Here is a 25,156-nt window from a genome sequence, read left to right as displayed (position 1 = left end):
TTCTCGTGAATCTTTTCTGTACTCTCTCCAATGCCCTCATGTCTTTCCTAAGGTACGGTGCCCAGAACTGGACACAATACTCCCGCTGAGGCTGAACTGGTGTCTTATACAAGTTCAACACAACTTTCTTGCTCTTGTACTCTATGCCCCTATTAATAAAGCCCAGGACACTGAATGCTTTATTGACTGCTCTGAACCTGACCTGTCACCTTCAATGACTTATGCACATATACATCCAGGCCCCTCTGCTCCTGCACCCGCTTTAGTATTGTACCCTTCATTCTATATTGTTTCTCCATGTTCTTCCTACCAAAATGAATCACTTCACATTTCTCTGCATTGAACTTCGTCTGCCATCTGTCTGCCCATTCCACCAACTTGTCTATGTCCTTTTGAAGTTCTACACTATCCTCATAGTTCACAATGTTTCCAAGTTTCGTATCATTTGCAAACTTTGAAATTGTGCCCTGTACACCAAGATCTAGGTCATTAATATATATCCGGAAAAGCTAGGGTGCCAACACTGATCCCTGGGGAACTCCACTACAAACCATCCTCCAGCCTGAAAAACATCCATTAACCCCTACTTTTTGTTTCTTGTCACTCAGCCAATTTCGTATCCATGTTGCTACTGTCCCTTTTATTCCATGAGCTACAAGTTTGGTTACAAGTCTGTTGTGTGGCACTGTATCAAATGCCTTTTGAAAGTCCATGTACACCACATCAACAGCATTGCCTTCATCAGCCCTCTCTGTTACCTCCTCAAAAAACTCCAAGTTTATTAAACATGACTTTCTTTAACTCGCATTTGTCCATGTGACTATTGATTTTTGTCCCAAATTATTTTTTCTAGAAGTTTTCCCACCAGTGAAGTTAAACTGACTGGCCTGTAATTGCTGGGCTTATCTTTACACCCTTTTTTGAACAAGGGTGTAACATTTGCAATTCTCCAGTCCTCTGGCACCACCCCTGAATCTAAGGAAGACTCAAATTATGGCCAGTGCCTCTGTGATTTCCATCCTCACTTCCCTCCATATCCTTGGATTCATTTCATTTGGTCCTGGTGCTTTCTGCACTTTAAGTACAGACAGTCTATCTAATACTTCCTCTTTTTATTAATTTTAAACCCCGCTAGTGTCTGACTTACAACCCAGGCAATATTGAAAGAGGTGGTATCCTTGGTAAAGACAGATGCAAAGTATTTATTTAATACCTCAGCTATGCACTCTGCCTCCATGTGTAAATCCCCTTTCTGGTCCATAATTGGCCCTACTCCTTTTTACCATCCTTTTACTATTTATATGCCTATAGAAAACTTTGAGATTTCCTTTTAATGCTAGCCGCTTTCATGCTCTCTTCTCTTATTTGCTTTATCGCGTCCCCTTTGGAACTTCTCTATTCAGCCTGGTTCTCAATAGTATTTTTTACCTGGCATCTATCAGGAGCACGCTTTTTCTTTTTTTAAATCTTAATCTCTACCTCTTGTCATCCAGGAAGCTCTGAATTTGCTTGCCCTACTTTTCCCCTTCAAGGGGACATACCTTGACTGTGCCCGAACTATCTTTTCTTTGAAGGTAGTTCATCTACTGGTTTTCCTGCCAGCTTTTGACTCCAAATTTATTTATCTCAGCTCCATTCTTACCCCATTGATGTTGGCTTTCCCCCAGTTAATTATTCTTACCCTGGATTGATTTTTGTCCTTTTCCATAGGCAGCCTAAACCTTATGATACAATGATCACTGTCCCCTAAATGTTTTCCTACTGATTTACTTGGCTCACCTCATTCCCAAGAACCAGGTCCAGCAGTGCCTCCTTTCTTGTTGGACAAGCAACATACTGTTGTAGAAAATTTTCCTGAACACACTCTAGGAACTGTTGCCTCTCACTGCCCTTTACTATTATCCCAGTTTGTGTTTGGATAATTAAAGTCCACCATTATAACTACCCTATAATTTTTGCACCTTTCTGTAATTTCCTTGCAAATTTGTTCCTCTATGTCCTTCCCATTAGCTGGTGGCCGATAGACAACACTGAGCAATGTAACCACACCTTTTTGTTCCTTAGCTCTAGCCAAATTGATTCTATCCTTGACTGCTCTGGGACATCCTTTTCCTCCAGCACTGCAATGCTCTCCTTAATCAATACTGCCACCCTCCCCCTTTTTTCCCTTTCTGATCTTTCTTTCCTGAACACCTTGTATCCAGGAATATTTAACACCCAGCCCTTCTTTGAGCCAGGTCTCTCTCATAGCCACAACATCACATTTCCACATGGCAATCTGCACCTGTCCATCACCAGTCTTATTAACCACACTCTATGCATTCACATATATGCACATTAACCCTGATTCAGACTTTATTGCTTTCTCCCTTACTCTTCCCCACCTAATAACTTACTATTCCCTACTTTCATGCTATCTATCTCCCCTAGTATTCTGTGCACCTTGGTATTCCTCTCTGATGCTTGCTTCTAGTTCCCGCACCCCTGACAAGTTAACCAGTTTTGCTTCCCTCCAATCTGAGCTCCCTCTCAGGTTCCCACCTCCTTCTGACAATTTAAGTTTAAACCCTCCCCAACAGCACTAGCAAATCTCCCTGCGAGGATATTTGTCCCAATCCTGCTAAGATGCAATCAATCCATCTTGTATAGGTCCCACCTACCCCAGAACCGATCCCAATGTCTCAAATCTGATGTCCTCCCTCCTACACCAATTCTCCAGCCACGTGTTCGATCGCTCAATTCTCCTATTCCTTTGCTCACTTGCACGTGGGACTGGAAGTAATCCTGCGATTACTGCTTTTTAATCTTCCTAGCTCCCTAAAATCTGCTTTTAGGACTTCATCCCCCTTGTTACCTATGTCACCATGACCTCTGGCTGTTCACCCTCCCCCAGAAGAATGTACTGCAGCCATTCTGCCTCCTATGTTGCTATTGACACAGACACACAAAGGTGTCAATTTCAAACCCTGGAGTAATCTATACTGTAGAAACTTGTTTAAATTTTTCTGAATGTCCCTTGTCCACCATGCCAGTCTTATCAAAAATTCTAGCAGTTTAGAGATTCTCTCATTTCCGAATCTGTGCTTACTGACCATTACAATTTTTTTCCAATTCCTCAAAACAGATTTCCTCAAGATTTTTACCTGAAAATTATTTTAAACTTATCAATGGGTCTATAAATTTTTAGTTGTCTCTCGATACTTTACTAAATGTTTACCAATTTCTCCCAAATCTAACAAACTCTCTAAAAATGGCAGATAAAAGTTCTTTTTTTTTACTAGAATTATAGAAATGTGCAATGCAGAAGGAACCCCATTGTGCCTGACCTGGCTAATCACCTATTTATTTTAATACTCCTAGCTTCAGGTGGCCAGAGCAAGTATTTGTTTCTAGCTTAAAGGGATCTCACCATCTTATTACCATGTCAATCAATATTTGCCTAATATTCAACTGAATAGATTGGAGGACCAAAGTTCACAGCATGGAACACAAACATCAGGAACAATATGGGTGGTGCTTGAGTGTGACTTAGTGCAGGAGAGGTTGTGCCTAACAGAGTTTGGGACAAGTTGGAACTCTCAGAAGATAGTATTTGGGAGGCTTTCAAGGAGAGGATTAGAGAAATTGCAGGATGTGAAGAATTTGGGGAGGGTATAGAAAAGATTTACTTGAATGGTTCCAAAGATGAGGGGTTACAATTCTATTGATGGACTGAGAAGGAGGGGTTCTTTTCCTTTGGAACAGAGAGGCTAAGAAGCGATTTTGGTAGAGCTATTTGAATCATGAAGGGTTTAGAAAGAGAAACTGTTTCCAATGGCTGAAGGATCAATAACCAGAGGGCACAGATTTAAAGTGATTGGCAGAAGAACTAGAGGTGACATGAGGAAAAACCTTTTTATGTAATGTCTGGTTAGGATTTGGAATGCATTGTCTGATAGGGTGGTGGAAACAGATTCAATAGTAGCCTTCAAAGAGAATTGGATTAATGCTTTGAAGGAGAAAAAAATTGCAGGGAAATGGGAGAGTGGGACTAACTGGATTGGTTTAGTTCAGAGATACAGCACTGAAACAGGCCCTTCGGCCCACCGAGTCTGTGCCGACCATCAACCACCCATTTATACTTCTTTTGGGCCTCCTTATCGCGAGAGACAATGGATACGCGCCTGGAGGTGGTCAGTGGTTTGTGAAGCAGCGCCTGGAGTGGCTATAAAGGCCAATTCTGGAGTGACAGGCTCTTCCACAGATGCTGCAGAGAAATTTGTTTGTCGGGGCTGTTGCACAGTTGGCTCTCCCCTTGCGCCTCTGTCTTTTTTCCTGCCAACTACTAAGTCTCTTCAACTCGCCACAATTTAGCCCTGTCTTTATGGCTGCCCGCCAGCTCTGGCGAATGCTGGCAACTGACTCCCACGACTTGTGATCAATGTCACACAATTTCATGTCGCGTTTGCAGACGTCTTTATAGCGGAGACATGGACGGCCGGTGGGTCTGATACCAGTGGCGAGCTCGCTGTACAATGTGACTTTGGGGATCCTGCCATCTTCCATGCGGCTCACGTGGCCAAGCCATTTATACTAATCCTACACTAATCCCATATTCCTACCACATCCCCACCTGTCCCTATATATTTCCCTACCACCTACCTATACTAGGGGCAATTTATAATGGTTAATTAACCTATCAACATGCAAGTCTTTGGCATGTGGGAGGAAACCGGAGCACCCGGAGGAAACCCACGCAGACACAGGGAGAACTTGCAAACTCCGCACAGGCAGTACCCAGAATCGAACCCGGGTCCCTGGAGCTGTGAGGCTGCGGTGCTAACCACTGCGCCGCCCAAAAGAGCCAACACAGACTTGATGTACCTTCTGTGCGGTGCTAGTCTATGATCCCTATCCTGGCTGAATTGGGACAGGTGGGAGTGGCACTATATGATGGCAGTCAAAGGTACTATATAAAGTGCAAATTGTTGCTTCCTATAATGTCATGGACTTATCTTGGAGATGGGGGGAGTGTAATTAATTAAAAAGATAAAGCAACTTTATTATGCTTTCAGATTGAGCAGCTAGAGAAGACAAATCATACATTGGAGAGGCAAATCCATGGCTTGTTGCAAAGTAAAGATGATGTATCCCGCCAAGTGAAAAAGTTGACAGACAAGAACCAGGAGCTCTCCAAGGAACTTAATGAAATAGATCGATTAGCTGAGAAACTTGAAAAAGATAAAGACTTAGCACTCGCTGTTGCATGTAATGAAATAAAAATAGCTGAGGTGGGTTAGAATTTCAGCAGTATGATAAATTTTGCTTTAAATCTTTTAATGGTAAAGAAAAATGCTACTTTTGAAAGAGTAATTATGGTCTCAATTCAAAGAACTACAGGCTGGAAATCATGTCCTTTGTTCATCTAGAAATGCTATAGCTATGAATCCTAACTAGTTGCTAGTTATCTGTAGATTTATCTGTAATCCTGGATTGAAATATATGCTACTGTCATAGAGATTGATTTTAAAATCTTGATGTAAAATATATTTTAGCAATGTATTCATAAAACTTAACACAGGATATCAATTCAACATTTGTTACTGATCTAAACATGGCTGTGAATTTTCAGATAATTAGTAATTTTAAAAATGTTGTCCCTGGCTGCGGCACAAGTGCCCATCTGGAAAATCAGGTTCTGGGTGGTATGATGATGATGACTGGGTTGTGCACTAATGGAATAAAGATATGTTAATTACAACAGGGCTGCCCTCATCAAACATCAGAAAATGTAGATCTTCAAATCCAACACTAATATTGTGCATTTAAAAAAAAAACAGGTGCACCGATTAAGCTGATTTTCCTCATCTTCACAATTTGGATTCTTAAAGTTACATGTAATTTGGTTTAGTAAGTGACAGTGCAATTGTAGATTTGTAATATTTCAGTTAGATTTTGCTAATTTTTTTGTTTTGTTTTTCCATTTTGTAGTTACCTTTTTTTTTGCTCACATACCATTCATGGGAATTTGTCCATTTCCATAGATGGGAATTCCTCTTGCCTTTGGGAAGCTAGAGGATAAGGAATTCTGCACACATTGGCGAATGGTAGATGTATGAACAGTGCTTGGTCATATCTGAGGAGCTCTGCCTTTGCTACTTATGCTTCACTGGGGGCGCAGTTTTGAAACTTTACCATCTATTCAGTCCAACCGCTGTACCTCATCACAGTCTAAGGTAGCTGTTCCTGTGGTGGTAAAGGTCATTACTGCCTTAAGCTTCAATGTGATTGATACCAGACGCAGCTTAAAAGAAAACAATCAGCCCATGTCCCTTTGAAGTTTGTCACTGCCCTCGTCACAGTTTACAATACTTCCAAGTTTTGTGTCGTCTGCAAATTTTGAAATTATGCCTTGTTTGCCCAAGTTTAGGTCATTACTATATATCAAGAAAAGCAGTGGTCCTAGTACTAGGGAACCCCACTGTATACCTTTCTCCAATCTTCAGAATACACCACTACACTGTTTCCTGTCACTCAGCCAACTTGGTATCCATACTGCTACTGTCACTTTTATTCCATGAGCTTCAGCTTTGTTGAAGAGCCTATTATGAGGCGCACTATCAAATGCCTTTTTGGAAGTCCATATCCATATCACCCTCTCTGTTACCTCATCAAAAACTCAATCAAGTTAGTTAACCTTAATTTGCCTTTAACAAATCCATGCTGGCTTTCCTTAATTAATCTACACTTGTCCAAGTGACTGAATTTTGTCCATGATTATCATTTCTAATAGCTTTCCCACCATTGAGGTTAAACTGCCCTGTAGTTGCTGGGTTTTTCTTTTTACATGCTTTTTTTTGAACAAGGGTGTAACATTTGCAATTCTCCAGTCCTCTAGTACCACCCCTGTATGTAAGGAGGTTTGGAAGATTATGGACAGTATCTCTGCAATTGCCTCCTTCCATCCCTCAGTATCCTTAGATGCATCCCATCTAGTCCTAGTGACTTATCAACTTTTAATACGGCCAGCCTTCCTAATACCTCCTCCTCATTATCAATTTTTAGACCATCCAGTGTCTCCACTACCTTCCCTTTCACTATGATGGGAGGCAGAGAGTAGTGTTGAACAGGTGCTTTTGTGGCTGGAGAGAAATAGGCAGCAAGATTCACAGGGTCGGTGTTAGGTCAATTGTTTCTCTTGTTCAGTGTAAATGACCAGGACTTGGATATGGGGGTATAATTTTGGAGTTTGTGGAAGAAGCAAGAGATGGCAACATAGTAAGCAGTGAGTAGGATGGCAAACTTTAGGATGACATGGACTGGTGAAGTGGTCAGTCATATTGCAAATGGAATTTAATGTGGATAAGTCTGAAGTGATGCATTTTGGGAGCAACAACACAGAGAGGTGGTATATAATCTAAATGATATTATTTTGAGACTAATGCAAGAGCAGAAGAACCTAGTGATACATATTCATAAATCTATGAAGGTGGCAGGGCAATTTGATTATGCAGTTAAGAAAGTGTATAGGATACTTGGCATTGTAAGAATGGGCATTAAATACAAAAACAAGGAAGACATGCTCAACCTTTACAAACCAGTGGTTAGACCTTAGCTGTACAATTCTGAGCACCACATTTTAGGAAGGATGCCAAGGCCTTGAAAAGGGTACAGAGGGGAGGGGGGGGGGGGGGGGGTTACCAGGATAATACCAGGGATAAGGGACTTCAGTTATGTGGAGAGATTGGAGAAGCTGGAATTATTCTCCTTCAAGCAGAGAAGGGTGAAGGGAGACCTAATAGAAGTATTCAAAGTTGAAGGGTTTTGACAAAAAAAAGCAGAGAATGTGTTTTCTCTGGTAAATGGGTCAGTAATCCGATCACGGATTTAAAATAATTAGCAAAAGAACTGGAGGGAAGATGAGAATTTTTTCACACGGAGGGTTGTTGAAATCTGGAATGCACTTCCTGAAAGAGTAAACATAAAAACATAGAAAATAGGAGCAGGAGTAGGCCATTCGGCCCATTGAGCCTGCACTGCCATTCAATGCATTCATGGCTGATTGTCCAAACTCAGTACCCTGTTCCATAGGAGCTTTTAAAAGTCAAACAGATGTACTTGAAGCTGCCTAATTTGTAGTGTTATGGGGAAAAAGCTGGGGTATGGAATTAAATTGCTCAGCTCTTTCAAAGAGTCTTACAGGCATTTCAGGCAAAATGGCTGCCTTCTAAGATGGAAGATTCTATGATTCAAAAGTACAAATCCTATTCCAAAGACTTAGTGTATGTTGTGTGCTCTCCGTACTTACATTGGTGCAAGTGTGACTTTGGACTGTTTAGGTAGTGTATCTTAGTGTTTATTATGGTGCTATACTTGTGGGAAAAGGACGCTGGATATTTCTGTGATTCCTAGGATGATGGTGGCTTTGCATCTCCTTTTACTGTTTGATAAGATGGCCTTGAATCTGCTGGCACAGGTTTGGCTGACTCGGTCTGCCTGCTGTTCTACATAACTTATTTGAGTAAGACAGCTGGGTTGCATGGATGTAGTCTTGCCTAGGGAGATACCTCCCTCTTCTGTGTCTACATCTACCTTTCTCTTGCGACTGATCATTTTCTCAACATATCCTGCAATCTGCTGCATAGCAGGCTACTGTCAATCCACACAGAAATGGGCTCCTGGACATTAGAATCAACAGTTTTTATTGCGTCTGTGATGGCATTATTGAGACTTCTATTTAAAGAACATCTGATGTAGATTACCCTGGGGGTGTCATCTGCTAAAGTATGGAGTGTGGTTCAGTGGAGTGGTCACACAATGGATATATGTAGTGGATTTCCCATTTTAGCCATCACTATTTGTGAGATACTTTGCACACTTTCAAAAGACTCACTATTGGCAGCAGTTATAAAGCAGCATTTACTGGTGTAAAGGTCTTGAATGGGGTCAGTCCCAGAGCTTGACAGTTGAGGGTGGCCTCCATGTGAATATTCCCGCTATGGTGGAGCTGAGTGCTGCAATATTGTAAGGTAATAGGTATCATAACTTCATGCCCTGGAACTTGGTTATCATCACCCTTACCTATGGAAACATCCCATGAACAACCATTCATTAGTATCAGCAGTGCATTTAGGGGTAAGCAATGGCGTAGTGGTATTATCACTGGACTAGTAACCCAGAGACCCAGGGTATTTCTCTAGGGACATGGGTTCGAATCCCACCACAGCAGAAGGTGGAATTTGAATTTAATTAATCAATCTGGAATTAAAAGCTACTCTAATGATGGCCATGAAACCATTGTCGATTGCTGTAAAAACCCATCTGGTTCACTAATATCCTTTAGGGAAGGAAATGTGCTGTCCTTACCTGGTCTGGCCTACATGTGACTCCAGACCCACAGCAATGTGGTTAACTCATACATGCCCTCCGAAATGGCCTAGCAAGCCACTCAGTTGTACCTAACCACTATGAAGTTAATAAAAAGGAATGAAATTGGACGGACCACCCGGCATCGACCTAGGTACCGGAAACGACAATGGAAAACCCAGCCCTGTCGACCCGGAAAAGTCCTCCTTACTAACATCTGGGGGCTTGTGCCAAAGTTGGGAGAGCTGTCCCACCGACTAGTCAAGCAACAGCCTGACTCACGGAATCATACCTTACAGACAATGTCCCAGACACTGCAATCACTATCCCTGGGTATGTCCTGTCCCACGGGCAGGACAGACCCACCAGAGGTGGTGGCACAGTGGTATACAGTAGGGAGGGAGTTGCCCTGGGAGTCCTCAACATCGACTCCGGACCCCATGAAGTCTCATGGCATCATGGGCAAGGTAACCTCCTACTGATTACCACCTACTGACCTCCCTCAGCTGATGACTCAGTACTCCACCATGTTAAATACCACTTGGAGGAAGCACTGAGGTTGGCAAGGGCACAAAATGTACTCTGGGTGGGGGACTTCAATGTCCATCACCAAGAGTGGCTCGGTAACACTACTACTGACTGAGCTGGCTGAGTCCTAAAGGGCATAGCTGCTAGACTGGGTCTGCGTCAGGTGGTGAGGGAACCAACACGAGGGAAAAACATACTTGACCTCGTCCTCACCAATCTGCCTGCTGCAGATGCTTCTGTCCATGACCGTATTGGTAGGAGTGACCATCGCACAGTCCTTGTGGAGACGAAGTCCCGCCTTCACATTGAGGATACCGTCCATCGTGTTGTGTGGCACTATCACTGTGCTATATGGGATAGATTTCAAACAGATCTAGCAATGCAAAACGGGCATCTATGAGGCGCTGTGGGCCATCAGCAGCAACAGAATTGTACTCGACCACAACCTGTAACCTTATGGCTCAGCATATCCCCCACTCTACCATTACCATCAAGCCAGGAGACCAACCCTGGTTAAATGAAGAGTGCAGGAGGGCATGCCAGGAGCAGCACCAGGCATACCTCAAAATGAGGTGTCAACCTGGTGAAGCTACAACACGGGACTATCTGCGTGCCAAACTGCGTAAGCAGCATGCGATAGACAGAGCTAAGTGATCCCATAACCAACGGATCAGATCTAAGCTCTGCAGTTCTGCCACATCCAGCCGTGAATGGTGGTGGACAATTAAACAACTAACTGGAGGAGGTAGCTCTACAAATATTCCCATCCTCAATGATGGAGCCTAGTACATCAATGCGAACGATAGGGCTGAAGCATTTGCAACAATCTTCAGCCAGAAGTGCTGAGTTGATGATCCATCTTGGCCTCCTCCTGAAGTCCCCAGCATCACAGATGCCAGACTTCAGCCAATTCGATTCACTCTGCGTGATATCAAGAAACGACTGAAGGCACTGGACACTGCAAAAGCTATGGGCCCTGACAATATTCCGGCAATAGTACTGAAGACCTGTGCTCCAGAACTTGCCACGCCCCTAGCCAAGCTGTTCCAGCACAGCTACAACACTGGCATCTACCCTGCAATGTGGAAAATTGCCCAGGTATGTCCTGTACACAAAAAGCAGGATAAATCCAACCCAGCCAATTACCGCCCCATCAGCCTACTCTCAATCATTAGTAAAGTAATGGAAGGTGTCATCAACAGTGCCATCAAGCAGCACTTGCTTAGTAATAACCTGCTCAGTGACGCTCAGTTTGGGTTCCGCCAGGGCCACTCAGCTCCTGACCTCATTACAGCCTTAGTTCAAACATGGACAAAAGGGATTAACTCCAGAGGTGAGGTGAGAGTGACTGCCCTTGACATCAAGACAGCATTTGACCGAGTATGGCATCAAGGCGCCCAAGCAAAACTGAGGTCAATGGGAATCGGGGAAAACCCTCCGCTGGCTGGAGTCTTACCTAGCACAAAGGAAGATGGTTGTGGTTGTTGGAGGTCAATCATCTGAGCTCCAGGCCATCACTGCAGAAGTTCCTCAGGTTAGTGTCCTAGACCCAACCATCTTCAGCTGCTTCATCAATGACCTTCCTTCAATCATAAGGTCAGAAGTGGGGATGTTTGCAGATGATTGCACAATGTTCAGCACCGTTCGTGACTCAGATACTGAAGCAGTCTGTGTAGAAATGCAGCAAGACCTGGACAATATCCAGGCTTGGGCTGATAAGTGGCAAGTAACATTCGTGCCACACAAGTGCCAGACAATGACCATCTCCAACAAGAGAGAATCTAACCATCTCCCCTTGACATTCAACAGCATTACCATCGCTGAATCCCCCACTATCAACACCCTAGGGGTTACCATTGACCAGAAACTGAACTGGAGTAGCCATATAAATACCGTGGCTACAAGAGCAGGTCAGAGGCTAGGAATCCTGAGGCGAGTAACTCACCTCCTGACTCTCCAAAGCCTGTCCACCACAAGTCCACCACAAGGCACAAGTCAGGAGTGTGATGGAATACTCTCCACTTGCCTGGATGGGTGCAGCTCCAACAATACTCAAGAAGCTCGCCACCATCCAGGACAAAGCAGCCCGCTTGATTGGCACCCCATCTACAAACATTCACTCCCTCCACCACCGACACACAGTGGCAGCAGTGTGTACCATCTACAAGATGCACTGCAGCAATGCACCAAGGCTCCTTAGACAGCACCTTCCAAACCCGCGACCTCTACCAACTAGAAGGACATGGGCAGCAAATACATGGGCACACCACCACCTGCAAGTTCCCCTCCAAGTCACACACCATCTTGACTTGCAACTATATCACCGTTCCTTCACTGTCGCTGGGTCAAAATCCTGGAACTTTCTTCCTAACAGCACTGTGGGTATACCTACCCCAAATGGACTGCAGCAGCTAAAGAAGGCAGCTCACCGCCATCTTCTGTAGGGCAATTAGGGATGGGCAATAAATGCTGGCCTGGCCAGCGACGCCCACATCCCATGAATGAATATTAAAAAAAAAATTTCTTGGGCTCAATTTTGACTTTGGGCAATGGTGTAAAACAGGTGTTATTGGACCAGCTCCCCATTATACAGCTCTCCCCATTTTCATTTCCAGCCAAAATTGCCTCCTCTGTAATGAATTCCTTGATAGAATGCCTGTGTGTGACAGGTTCATAGAGGGAAGAGAATGCAGCATGAGGATGTGCGTTTGTCACCTCCATAACTATTTTCCATAGGCTTTATGGACAAGGAGCTCACAATTTCCAAGGGTGGTACTTCCAAGCGCATTCGGTGCTTCAGGTTGGGGATATTGCCACCAGTTGCTTGCCCCTCCCTTCTGTTGTGGGTTTCATTTGCTTACAGTCAGGGATAGACGAAATGCTAAGCTAATCTTTGTCTCATGCAGCATGAAAATGGGTTTTGGTGGTGTATTTTATTGGAAGTTAGAAATTAACATGCATGAAAATGGAATGCCTTCCCTAACTTGTTCCCCATTTTAATCCTGACTCTGTCGGAAATGGTGCGGACAGGGAGTTAAAATTGTGGCTGAGCACGGTCTGTGCATTCACACGGTGTTTATGCCTCCTCTTGTTTAATGTCCTGGATTTTCTGGAATATCTGGGATGCCCTCCACAGGTAGGTGGGGGGGTCTAATTAATAGGAAATGTTGGTGTCTGGTGATGTCACTCGGATGCCAATGAGATTTTAACTTGACATTGTGGCTGCAGAATACCATGGAGTTTAGTCTGGTCTCAAATTGACCCGGGCATTAATTTCAAGACTAGACCACAAATGTGTCTTTCAGCCTATATGGATTCGTCTCTACATCCTCTTCATGCTGCTGCTTATGTATCTGATCCCTTTAGATGGGTTTCCTCTTCCAAGCTATCCATAAGGATGCCTCCTTTGAAGTCAAAGTGCAGCACACCAACACCATGGAATCTGGTTCCCAAAGTGCCAATGGAAATCCCAGAATAGTGTGTACTAAAGGCAGAATGTCTTACTCAGACTCTCCTTTCAAGAATGTTCACCTCAACTTTCACCCCCAGCTCTTCCAGTCTACAAATTGTTTGTGTATTGCCTTATGTGCTGTCCTCTCACTGTTTAACACAGTGCTGGCAGGGCTGAGGTAGATCTTTCCGGTCCTCTGTCTCTTGCTGTGTGACATCTAAAGAAGGAGGAGACAGAATGAGTTCACGTAACTTTTGGTAGGGAAGCGTGGAAGATTCATTATGGGATTTACTGACATGCACAATATATGATCCTCCAGCATGTGAATGAAGATAAATGGAGTGCCATGATTGAACATGGAGCTGAATCTGCCCCAACTTCCCCAACTCCAGCTGTCTGCCTCCTTGGAGTTCGAAAGCTTTCTCTGGTCATGGGTGAGAGGCCAGAAAAAGTGGGGGTGCAGGGCACCAGTTGCGGTCAATCACTTTTTTGTGCTGTGATCTTTAAGAAGAATGAAAAAAGTAAGCATACTCTCTTTGCAGTGAGATGTCGTTAAACCAGATGACAGCATTCACACCATAATGGGGGTGATGACAAGTGCATGAACAACCAATTGCATATCACATGAGGCTTTTAGTGGGTGCTTGTTGTCAGCAGTGAACAAAGTTGCACTTGTAGGTCAAGACTGGTGTTTAAAGGTTACTTTCTGGACATTAATGGTGAGTTCTTGAAGCCCTTCAACACAAGAAAGGGAAGATGGCAAAAATGTTATGACCTCCTATGATCATTAAACCTCTTGCAGATCAGAACTTCTTTAATTGTGCTTGTCCAGTTCCTTTGGCCAACCATCTCCTTTATGTTCCAAAATGTTCTTCCCTGCCCATCGGAATCTCGTTTTGCAGCATTTCTATGTAAGCTTCAGAAAATTTGGAATTTCTTAGCCCTGCACCTGACCTTACAGACATTTCAGAACTGGTCATGTTACTTCTCAATGAAATTTTTTTTTCTTTATCCTTTGCTCCTTAAATTGCTGCAGGTGTTCAAATCCTGCCACACCATGCCATCTGCCACCCCAATCCAAGATGAGGATATTTAAGCGAATCTAGACTATTTAAATTAAGTAGATCCTGTAAAATTTGTTTGGGGTTAAGTTCTGCTCATCACACTTGCAGTGTTGCTGGAAAGGAAAATCTGGGCTTGTTTCTTGTCTTGGTCAACTAGTTTTTAATTTGGCATATCATTTTATACGGTTTAGAAAGCTTCTCTTCCTTGCTACAGAGAACTATCAGTTTCTCTAATATGGTATAATATAGTAATTAAGTAATTTTTTTTGTAGTTAAGTTAATGTTGCAATGTAGGAATTTAGGAACAGCAACTCCCACAAACAGCAAATGTGATAAAGACCAGATAATCTGTTTTTGTGGTGTTGATTGAAGGATAAATATTAGCTAGGACACTGAAGATGACTCGAAAAGCAAAATACTGCAGATGCCAGAAATCTGAAATTTCAAAAAAACGGTGCTGAAAATAGTCAGGTCTGGCAGCATCTGTGGCGAGAGAAACAGTTAATGTTTCAGCGATGGTCATCGATCTGAAATGTTAACTCTGCTTTCTCCACCGAAGCTGCCAGATCTGCTGAGTATTTCCAGCACTTTGTTTTTATCACTGAAGATAACTCCCCTGCTGCTCTTCGAAATAGTTGCCCTGAGAGGGCAGGCAGGGCCTTGATTTAACATCTCATCCGAAAGATGGCTCCTCCAACAGTGCAGCACTCCCTCAGAACTATGCTGGAGTGTGATTGGCTTCTTTCTATTCCTACTGCTCAGCTGCATTTCAGCCAATTTTGTGCTAAGTCATGGAGTGGAAGTTGAATCCACAACGTACTGACTCAAGAGGCGAAAGTGCTATCAACTGAGCTGCAACTGACCTATTGCATATGCGTATAGTTAAAATAATTTAAGAAGGGATTCTAAGTTCATAGATTTATTTTTTTCATGTATAATCATTGCAAATAACCCGTTGGAGCTCGGCAACAAATTCATTTTTATATGGACATGTATACCTTAAAAGGTAATGAAAGATTACATAATTATGTTTACATCATAATGCAGGTTACATGCATCATAAGTAACTGTCTGTATATATTGCATGGTATTTAACTTCTGGTGTATGTAACCTGCATTACGATGCAGGCATCACTTACTTGAAATACATGGAACAAATGTGATCATTTTACAGCCAATTTTAGATGGTACTGTATTGTTGAAGTATAATAATTGAATATCTTTATAATAGATTGAAATTGAAAAGCAAGAGAGGGACATTGTTGTGTTGGAGCAAGCCATCGTAAAACTCAGATCAGTAAGTGGTGCTATGTAATTTTGAAGACTCAAAATTGAAGCTGATTTAGTGTGATTGTAATATTAATAATAATTATACTAGAGCAAAAAGTTCAATCTAATTAAGCTTGCTCAGGGTTTTAATCAGACTAGCTTTCTATGAGCTTGACTTGGTTTTTTGAAGAAAAGGAGCTCTTTGTCAAGAAATCTGACTTTGCAAATTTGCATCCAATTTGGCTTGAGTTTTAGTTGGAATTGGGCTGGGGTTCAGATCAACAGAAAATTCAAATAAATATTAGCAACTTTTTTGATATTTGGCACATATTTTATATTAATTGCCTCCTATTTAAAAGTTACTTCTTCCCCTTCTCCAGGATACAGCAAAGTCCAAGCAGCAACTTGAGGAAATTAGAGCGGAATTACAGGCGAAGACTGAAGGGAGCAATGGGGCATTAATTCAATTTGAGAGGTCCCAACAAAATAAAGCTGAGAAGCTCCTTGATACAGGTTGGCTGTTATTTGGAAAGATGAATTAAATGTATAAAAATCCACAACTTCTAGGTAGCAAAATAATTTAGGCCTTGAAGTGTTAAATCTCATTGAAACTCCAATATTGACCTTCTTGATAGCTTAATCAGTAATTATATTTTGTGATGTAATTTGGAGGCATACAGGCCAAGACGTTCTGTAGCGTAATCCCTGATCTGTGCTGAATTAGCTACTTTCAACCAGCATGATGGTGGGAGCCCCACAATGCTGGAGAAAGATAAAAGTTAGCCAAGGTTGATATTCCTGCTTGAAATCCAGTGACTCATGCTGGGAAGGATGTGCAGGTTGTCATCAGATGACAGCATAATCAGACTTGACTTTTGAGTCTTCATAGTCAGATGCGTTGCCTCACTTACTGGCCAGGCTCATTCATAGGAGGCAATGAACCATTGGACAAGGTGTGCTGGTGCCCTTGAATCCGTGCTAATGAGTCTGTGCTTTCAGGAAAGAAGGGAGACTTAGAGTCATTTACAGCATGGAATGAGGCCATTCGGCCCATCGAGAACATGCTGGCTCTCTCCACTGGGCTATGTTGTTAATCCCACTCCCTGGCTCGATCCTTGTAGCCCTGCAAGTCTATTTCTCTTGAGTGGTCATTCAACTTCCTCTTGCTATCGTTGATCATATAGTGAGGAGGAAAGCCTTAGATTACAGGACGATATAGATGGGCTGGAAGGATGGGCGGAGCTGTGGCAAATGGAATTTAATCCTGAGAAGTGTGAGGTGATGCATTTTGGGAGGACTAAGAAGGCAAGGGGTATACTTGTCCATAGATCACTAAAGGCAGCAGGACAGGTAGATAAGGTGGTTAGGAAGGCATATGGGATATTTGCCTTTATTAGCTGAGGCATTGAATATAAGAGCAGGGAGGTTATGATGGAGCTGTATAAAACGCTAGTTAGGCCACAGCTGGAGTACTGTGTACAGTTCTGGGCACCACACTATAGGAAGGATGTGATTGCACTGGAGAGGGTGCAGAGGAGATTCACCAGGATATTGCCTGGGCTGGAGCATTTCAGCTATGAAGAGACTGTAAAGGCTAGGGTTGTTTTCCTTAGAGCAGAGAAGGCTGAGGGGAGATGTGATTGAGGTACACAATATTATGAGGGGCTTTGATAGGTTAGATAGGAAGAAACTTTTTCCTTTAGCGGAGGGGTCAATTACCAGGGGGCATGGATTTAAGGGGCAGGAGGTTTAGAGGGGACTTGAGGAAAATGTTTTTGGCCTAGACGGTGGTTGGAATCTGGAACACACTGCCTGAAGAGGTGGTAGAGGCAGGAACCCTCACAACATTTAAAAAGTATTTAGATGAGCACTTGAAACGCCATAGCATACAAGGCTACAGGCCAAGTGCTGGAAAATGGGATTAAAATAATTAGGTGCTTGATGGCCGGCACAGACACGATGGGCCGAAGGGCCTGTTTCTGTGCTCTATGACTCTATGGCTGTATCTCCACTTCTACCACCCTTGTGGGCTGCGAGTTCCAGGTCATTACCACCCGCTGTGCAAAAAAAGTGCTTCCTCATACTCCCCTTGAATGTTTTGCCCAAAACTTTCAGTCTGCATCCCCTAGTCCTTGTACAATTTGTTAATGGGAACAGCTTTTCCTTGTCTAACGTATCTACGCCTGCCATAATCTTGAGCGCTTTTATTAAATCTCCCCTCAATCTCCTTTGTTTTAAGAAGAATAGACCCAGCTTTTCCAACCTAAAGTTGTAATTAAAATCCTCCATCCCTGGAAGCATTCTGGTAAATCTCCTGTGCACCCTCTCAAGGACCCTCACATCCTCCCTGAAAAGTGTGGTGACCAGAACTAGATGCAGTATTCCAGTTGGGGCCTAACCAGAGCTTTACAGAGGTTCAGCATAACTTCCCTGCTTTTGTACTCAGTGCCTCTATTTATGAAGTCCAAGATCCCGTATGCTTTACTAAATACTCTCTTAATATGTCCTGCCACCTTCAAAGATCTATGTACATGCACCCTCAGGTCCCTTTGTTCCTGTGCACTCTTTAGAACTGTGCCATTAAGTATATATTGCCTCTCCCTATTCCTTCTGCCAAAAAGCATCACCTCCCACTTGTCAGTATCAGATTCCATCTGCCACCTCTCTGCCCATTCTGCTAGCCTTTTGACGTCCTGTTGCAGGCAGTTCATATCCTCACTTTTGCTGCAAATTGAGATTCTATTGTGTATTCCAAGATCCAAGTCATTTATATATATATCAAAAAAAGCAGTGGTCCCAGCACTGACCCTTGGGAAACACCATTGTCTACCATCCTCCAGTCTGAAATGCAATAATTTACTACAACATACTGTTTTCTGCCGTTAAGCCAGTTTTTTTTATCCAATTGGACACTGACCCTCCTATTCCATGAGCTTCAATTTTCTTAACCAGCTTTTTATCTGGTACCTTATCAAATGCTTTCTTAAAATCCACATAAACAACATCCACTGCATTCCCTTCATCAACCTTTTCGGTTACTTCATCCAAAAATTCTAAAAGATTAGTCAAGCATGATTTGCCTCTTACAAATCCATACTGACTATCCTTAATTAATTCAAACCTCTCTAAGTGTCCGCTGATATTTTACCTGATAGTATCTAAAACTTACCCACCATTGATGTCAAACTAACTGGCCTGTAATTGCTGGGACTGTCCTTACACCTTTTCTTGAATAACCTTCCATTTCCTTACTGAATAAGGTTGTCACATTTGCCACTCTCCAATCCTCTGGCACCTCCCGCATATCCAGGCAAGATTGCAATTTATGGCAAACCCTTCTGCTAACTCCATCCTCACTTCCTTTAGCAACCTGGCATGCAAGCCATCTGGACCAGGTGACTTACCTACCCTAAGCATAGCCAACCTTTTTAGTACCTCCCCCATCTCAATTTGTATTCTATCCATTGCATCTACTCTGTCTGCTTCTACTGATATTTTTTCAGCCTCTAGTTCCTTAGTGAACACTGATACAAAGAATTCATTAAGTATATTAGCCTTGCCCTGCATTTCTAAGCATGTATTACCCTCTCTGTCCCTAATAGGCCCCATTCTTCCTCTTACTACTCGCTTACTATTTACATGCTGGTAGAAGATCTTTGGGGTTCCCTTTTATGTTGCCTGCCATTCTATTTTCATTTTCTCTCTTTGCCAGACTTATTTTCCTCTTCACCTCCCCTCTCAACTTATTGTATATGGCCTGGTTCTGACTTGGTGAGTTCACCTGACATGCATCGTGCACCCTCTTTTTTTTTGTTTCATCATCTCTCTCTCCTTTGTCAACCAAGGAGTCCTTTTTTCCTTCTTTATCTTTTCTGAACACTTTTTATATCCTTGTATATTAAGCGCCCAGTCCTCACCATTTTTAAGCCAGGTTTCCATTATTGCCACTCAATCATTTTCCCATACTGCTACTTGTACTTGTAGCTCACCAATCTTATTCACCACGCTTTGTGCGTTTCTCATTCCTCATAGTCCTTCACAATCCACTCCCATCTAATATGGAACTTCTCTAGTACTGTCTAACAGTCTCACTCTGACCTCACCTAATAATTTGCTATTTCCTACTGTAGCGCTATCTGTCTCTTCCAACTCACTGTGCATCTTGTTGTTCCTCTCGTGCATTATCTCCTGGTTCCCACACTCCTGCCAAGAAGTAAGCTACAAATAAGATAAATTCTTATGTCATACAAAATGTGCTGTTGGCCTACTCCTGCTCCTATGTTCCTATAAATACAAATTACATAAGGGAATATGAGGATAGTGTGGGATAACGACATTGAAGTAGATGATAAGCCATGATCATCTTGAATGGCAGAGCAGGCTCCAAGGGGTGAATGGCCTACTCCTGCCCCTATGTTCCTATAAATAATGGGTCTATGTAAAAGGAAGGATTTTAATTATTTCATACATTATAGCATCTGCTAATAAAGCATTTGGAATAACATAATTATAAACTTATTTTAATCTTCAGGGTATCTGCTGGCTCTGATATTTTTGAAAGCAGCAATAACATCTCAGATTTTTGATGGATTTTCAGGCTTTATAAACCCATGTGATATCTTTATCTTTAAATTTAAAATAGAAAGTTTGAATATTATTGATGCAGCATAAATATATGATGGGGTGTACTTGTGAAAACCAAATAATTAATGCTAATAATTGTATGTTTCTTGGGAGTAGAAATTTGAGTAGTTCCATTGCTGTCAGATTGTTCACTGACTCCTTTGAAGTTATCTCCTATTTGCGAGAGTGATAGTTTGTATGGGCCATAAATATTTTTTTAAAACTTGTAAAGGGGATTACTTTGAAACAAAATATAAAATTCTGTAGATTCAATAAGTCCTGTAACATCTGTGAAATGACTGTTAGCACTTTGGGTGTAGATCCCCTTTTAGAGATGTGCGTTTCCAACATTTTTTGTTTTATTTCATTTTCAGTTTCCCTTTTATTAAAGGGAGTAATATAATAATTCCAATAATTAAATATTTATTCATCGTTTTTGTGGTAGTGCTTCTACACTTAGTTGGTAAATAATGAATGGTGTCCCACACTGCGGAAGAGCTAAATTTATTTTTAAATGAGAGAATAATGGGGGAATTGGGAGGGTGGCAGTTATCTCAATGCCCTTTAACCTCTGGGATCTAGATTTGGGTCCAAACCAGGTGGATGAAATGAAAATCTTCCCTCATTTACACAGGCCTTTTAGGCTGTCAAATAATCTTGGCCAATCTCAGTTTCCACAACATAAAGCTACCCAAAGATTGACCAGCAAATTAGCAATACTGTAGAGAGAGGAAAGCAAAATAATGACTTGTGTGGGAAATTGGAAAAAAAATCACCTTGATTTCATATGAGATGTTTTACTGAGTTTAGAGTTAAGCCATGCTGTCTAGCAGATTATTTTGCTGCTGACCTAGGCATGTTGAGTGCTACATTTGATTGCCTAAAGTGGAAAAACCAGAATCCCCAGCTGCACTGAGTTCTTAAAAAAAAAGTTCTATTTACAAAATAGAGAATAATGAATTTAACAGGTTGCAGTACAAAATACTTGGTTTGACAATTTGTATCATTGTTCTCATTCTATCTTCTTGATTATTTAATTTCAGGTCTTGAATTGGTTCCAAATTCAGAAAGCACAGAAGCTCAGCTGCGCTCATATGAGCAAAATAAGTCTCCTTTTCTTATAGATACATTTGTGAAGAATATAGCACAAGAAAGAGATTTCTATAAAGCTGAGGTAGAATACTTGTTAAAAATGTTGAGAAACAAACCTTCAGGCCAATGCAATTCATCCAGAGGACGTAGTCCACTGCGCTCATCTCCTGTGAAGGTACTTTATTTGAAACAGTAATTGTATGTAGACATTTCTTGAAAGCTATATATCATCTCAACCAACATTGTGAGTTCAAATTCCAGGGCTGAATTTCACTATAATTTCTCTACTGCTATCAGCGCTCTGCTAGTTACTGAGGAATGAAGAGGGAGATGTCCCAGGGTAGCACTCCTCAGGATAGGACTGAACAGGCTGGGGCTGTCTTCTCTAGAACTGTGAAAATCTAGAGCTGAACAGGGAATTGTGATGGTGGGAGAATGCAATTACAGTGTAGCATGTTTGCATAGACAGTTTGGGACATAGGAACCTATACCTCCTGCCAACTTTCGCATTCTGTGATGTATGATTTTACTATATTATTAGTTGATCTCTTGTGATGCAAGTTAGAGAATACGGCCTCCTAACCACCTCTGCTGTCTCTCTTTACCCGACCCACCACCCCGATTCTGTAATTCTTCTCTTTTCTCTTTTGCATGTCTCCCTTTAACTCTTCAGCTGGATTTTGTGCTAGAGACGGGGCTCCCGACACCAGGCTGAAAAGGCAGTGGGGTGCCCAGCCTCTGCCTTTTCACGCGCTCCCAGAACAATCCTCCGGACTTTTCAAATCAAAGTTTTAGGAGGCCGAATCCCTGTCCCTTTAAACATGGGAATCCTGCCTCCATGAGTTGCCAGCCAATCAGAGGGCCAGCAGCTCAGTAGTATCGGCAGCGCCACTGGGAGCGGTGGCCATTGCCAGTACTTTAGTTTAGAGATACAGCACTGAAACAGGCCCTTCGGCCCACCGAGTCTGTGCCGACCATCAACCATCCATTTTATACTAATCCTACACTAATCCCATATTCCTACCACATCCCCACCTGTTCCTATATTTCCCTACCACCTACCTACACTAGGGGCAATTCATAATGGCCAATTTACCTATCAACCTGCAAGTCTTTGGCATGTGGGAGGAAACCGGAGCACCCGGAGGAAACCCACGCAGACACAGGGAGAACTTGCAAACTCCACACAGGCAGTACCCACAATTGAACCCGGGTCGCTGGAGCTGTGAGGCTGCGGTGCTAACCACTGCGCCACTGTGCCGCCCCCAGTACTGCTGAGACCTCTGACCTAGGCCCAGTGCTGGAACCCCGGAGAAGAGGTAGGTAAGGTGGAGTTGCTAGGGCCAGTCCAGAAGGCCAGGGCGAGGGGGGGGCTGGGGTAGTGGTCTTGCGGTCTGGGGGGGAGAAGGGGTATGAATTGGTTGCCAGTGGACGTTCTCCATGGGCAACAAATATCCCACGGAAGAGAGCCCCACCCCCCCAACCACAAGCCCGCAGGGAAGGCACCTCATGTTGGCATCCTCCATCCTCCCCGCTCAGCGGAGGACCCACTGCCCCCCCCCCCAGCCAATAAGATCCCAGTGGTGGTGAGAAGGGGCCCTTAATTGGCTGTTAATAGGCCACTTAAGGGCCTCAATTCACCTTTGTTGCTCTATCCCACCACCGGGGAAACCGCTAGACGATGGGGAGGTAATGGGGCCCCCCTCACCTCCCCTCACCCCCTCTCCCCTCCCCTCCCCCCCCCTCCCCCGCCCGCCCGCCATCGGTTACGATACTGTGTGCTGCCTGTCTCATGGGAACCCATAAAATCCCAGCCTTCATTTTGCTTCTCTTTTCTTTCCCTCGGGTTGGAGGTTGTATGGTGTGGTGTTGCAGGGAAAAGAACCACCAATGGTTAAAGACTATATTTGTGGATTGCAGAAAAATCCAATCCTCGGTTGCTTCCTTCCTTTTGCCTGCTTCGTCCCACTCCCACTTTCCCTTAACATCCCCTACCCTTTCACCTCCCACTATTCATTCCCCTTACTTCATTTCCTTTGAACTACCCATTCAACCCCTCTCTTCCTCGCCTTGCTCTGTTGCAACACACCTCGCCCTCCACCCTCCATTCATACCCTGCATTTCCACTGCTTCGAAGAGGCCTGAGGCCCCCTCACCCTCAATTTTGATCCCACATACCCTATCTGTTTGCCTCAGAGATGTTCTGTTGGCTTTCAAAATTCAACTTGCGTGCTTTTATATATAAAAAAAATCAAATTAGAGTGAAGTTGGAAGTTACCTGTCTGCCTGCCTTTTTTTGTCTTTCTGTCTGTCTCTCTCCAATTGCTTCACTGTTGCAAATTAGAATCCGTGTCTTAGAGGAGTTAGGCCATTAGCATTTATCTATACCTTTCAACAAAACAAATGAGAGGTAATTAGCTGACTTCAAAATTCAATCACGTTTTAAAAAATTGAACAATAATAAATTGCATTTGTTTAGCACCTTTAACATAGTAAAACATTTCAGGGTTCTTCACAGGAGTGTAATCAGACAAAAATTAACTCCAAGCCAAAGGATGAGACATTAGGACAGGTGACCAAAAACTTGATTTTAAGGAGCATCTTAAAGGATGAGAGAGGGGTGGGGAGAGGTTTAGGAAGTGCAAAGTTACATGAAGAAAGATACTTTATTCCCCACATGTCTCTCTTTCTTCCACTTTTTAAATTTTACAGAACACAAAGACTTCAACAGGTGTGTAACCATACTGAGAATATTTTGTGCTTGCCGGAGAAGGTCGTTCTTTGTGCTGGAAATGAGAAAAAAACGCCTCAAAACCATTCGGCTTATTATAGCATGATTTCAAGTGTCTTTTCTATGCAGCCTTTCTCGATCTCAAAGACTCTTAACCATGAAACTTTGTGGACGTTTCTGACCGCCACGGGTGTGCACACTCCAGGGCCTTAAAACACAAAATTCTATGATAAGACAGCCAGTGCAATGCTGAGGGAGTGCTGGACGGCTGCAGATGCCGTCTTTCGGACGAGGCATTAAACTGAGGTCCTGTCTGCTCTCTCGAGTGGATGAGAAAGATCAATTTTTGTCCCAAAATCACTGAACCAGATTATCTGAACACTGTCACATTGCTGTGTGTGGGATTTTGCTCAGCATAAACTGACTGCCATGTTTTCCTGCATTACAAAAGTGACTTTATAAATACTTCATTGTCTGTGAAGCGCTTTAGGATTGGGATGCCGAGTTTGTGAAAGGCACTATATAAATTCACTTCTTTTTCTCGCGCGTTCTCTCTCTCTCTCTCTCTCGCGTGCGCGCGTTCTCTCTAATAAAATTTGAACTAGTTTTGGTGCTCAAAACTCAGGATTGATTGTCCAGTGATCCCATGTCCTGGGAGTTGTCCTAAGTGTTCCTCAGATCTATTCTGCAGTCTTCCTGGAACTTAGGAACTTTTTCTTGGTGCTCAAAGACCCTGGGAATTTCCCCTCCCAAAATTACTGCTAGATCCTAAGACCTGATCCCAGTACTCCCAGATTTTAAGGCTGTCCCCAAAACTGACAGATCAGTATCCCTGATAATACTAGTTGGTATAATATGGCTGTTCTTTTAAAACCTGTGAATCTCTGTAAGAAATGCATGGAGACCCTGTTAGTAATATATTAAAAGTCTTGCATATACACTTCCTGTAACACTTTCTATCTGTCATTATTTTTATCATGCTTTTCTGTTTCATTAATGTGTGTTTATACCAGAATGGTTATTGGCACTTCTTGGATTGACTCAAATGGAAGT

The 25,156-nt window shown here is 42.9% G+C and overlaps 1 protein-coding gene across 10 annotated transcripts in view; it reads left to right on the top strand.

Annotated features, from left to right (window-relative positions):
• LOC137371194 (testis-specific gene 10 protein-like) overlaps positions 1-25,156 on the top strand; it is a 145,455-nt gene that overhangs the window by 36,806 nt on the left and 83,493 nt on the right. For 8 of the 10 annotated variants that reach the window (XM_068033344.1, XM_068033346.1, XM_068033345.1 and 5 more), the window contains 4 exons: positions 5,055-5,270; positions 15,620-15,685; positions 16,038-16,170; positions 21,324-21,547. In XM_068033344.1, coding sequence (XP_067889445.1) covers positions 5,055-5,270; positions 15,620-15,685; positions 16,038-16,170; positions 21,324-21,547 — 639 coding nt within the window. The remainder of the gene's footprint in view (positions 1-5,054; positions 5,271-15,619; positions 15,686-16,037; positions 16,171-21,323; positions 21,548-25,156) is intronic. The other 2 variants (XM_068033350.1, XM_068033349.1) reach the window with 2 other exon arrangements.

The sequence above is a fragment of the Heterodontus francisci genome, chromosome 6 (assembly GCF_036365525.1).
Source record: "Heterodontus francisci isolate sHetFra1 chromosome 6, sHetFra1.hap1, whole genome shotgun sequence".
NCBI classification, from domain to species: domain Eukaryota; kingdom Metazoa; phylum Chordata; class Chondrichthyes; order Heterodontiformes; family Heterodontidae; genus Heterodontus; species Heterodontus francisci.
The sequence above is the reverse complement of the archived record's forward strand: the minus strand, read 5'-3'. Positions and strand labels throughout refer to the sequence as shown.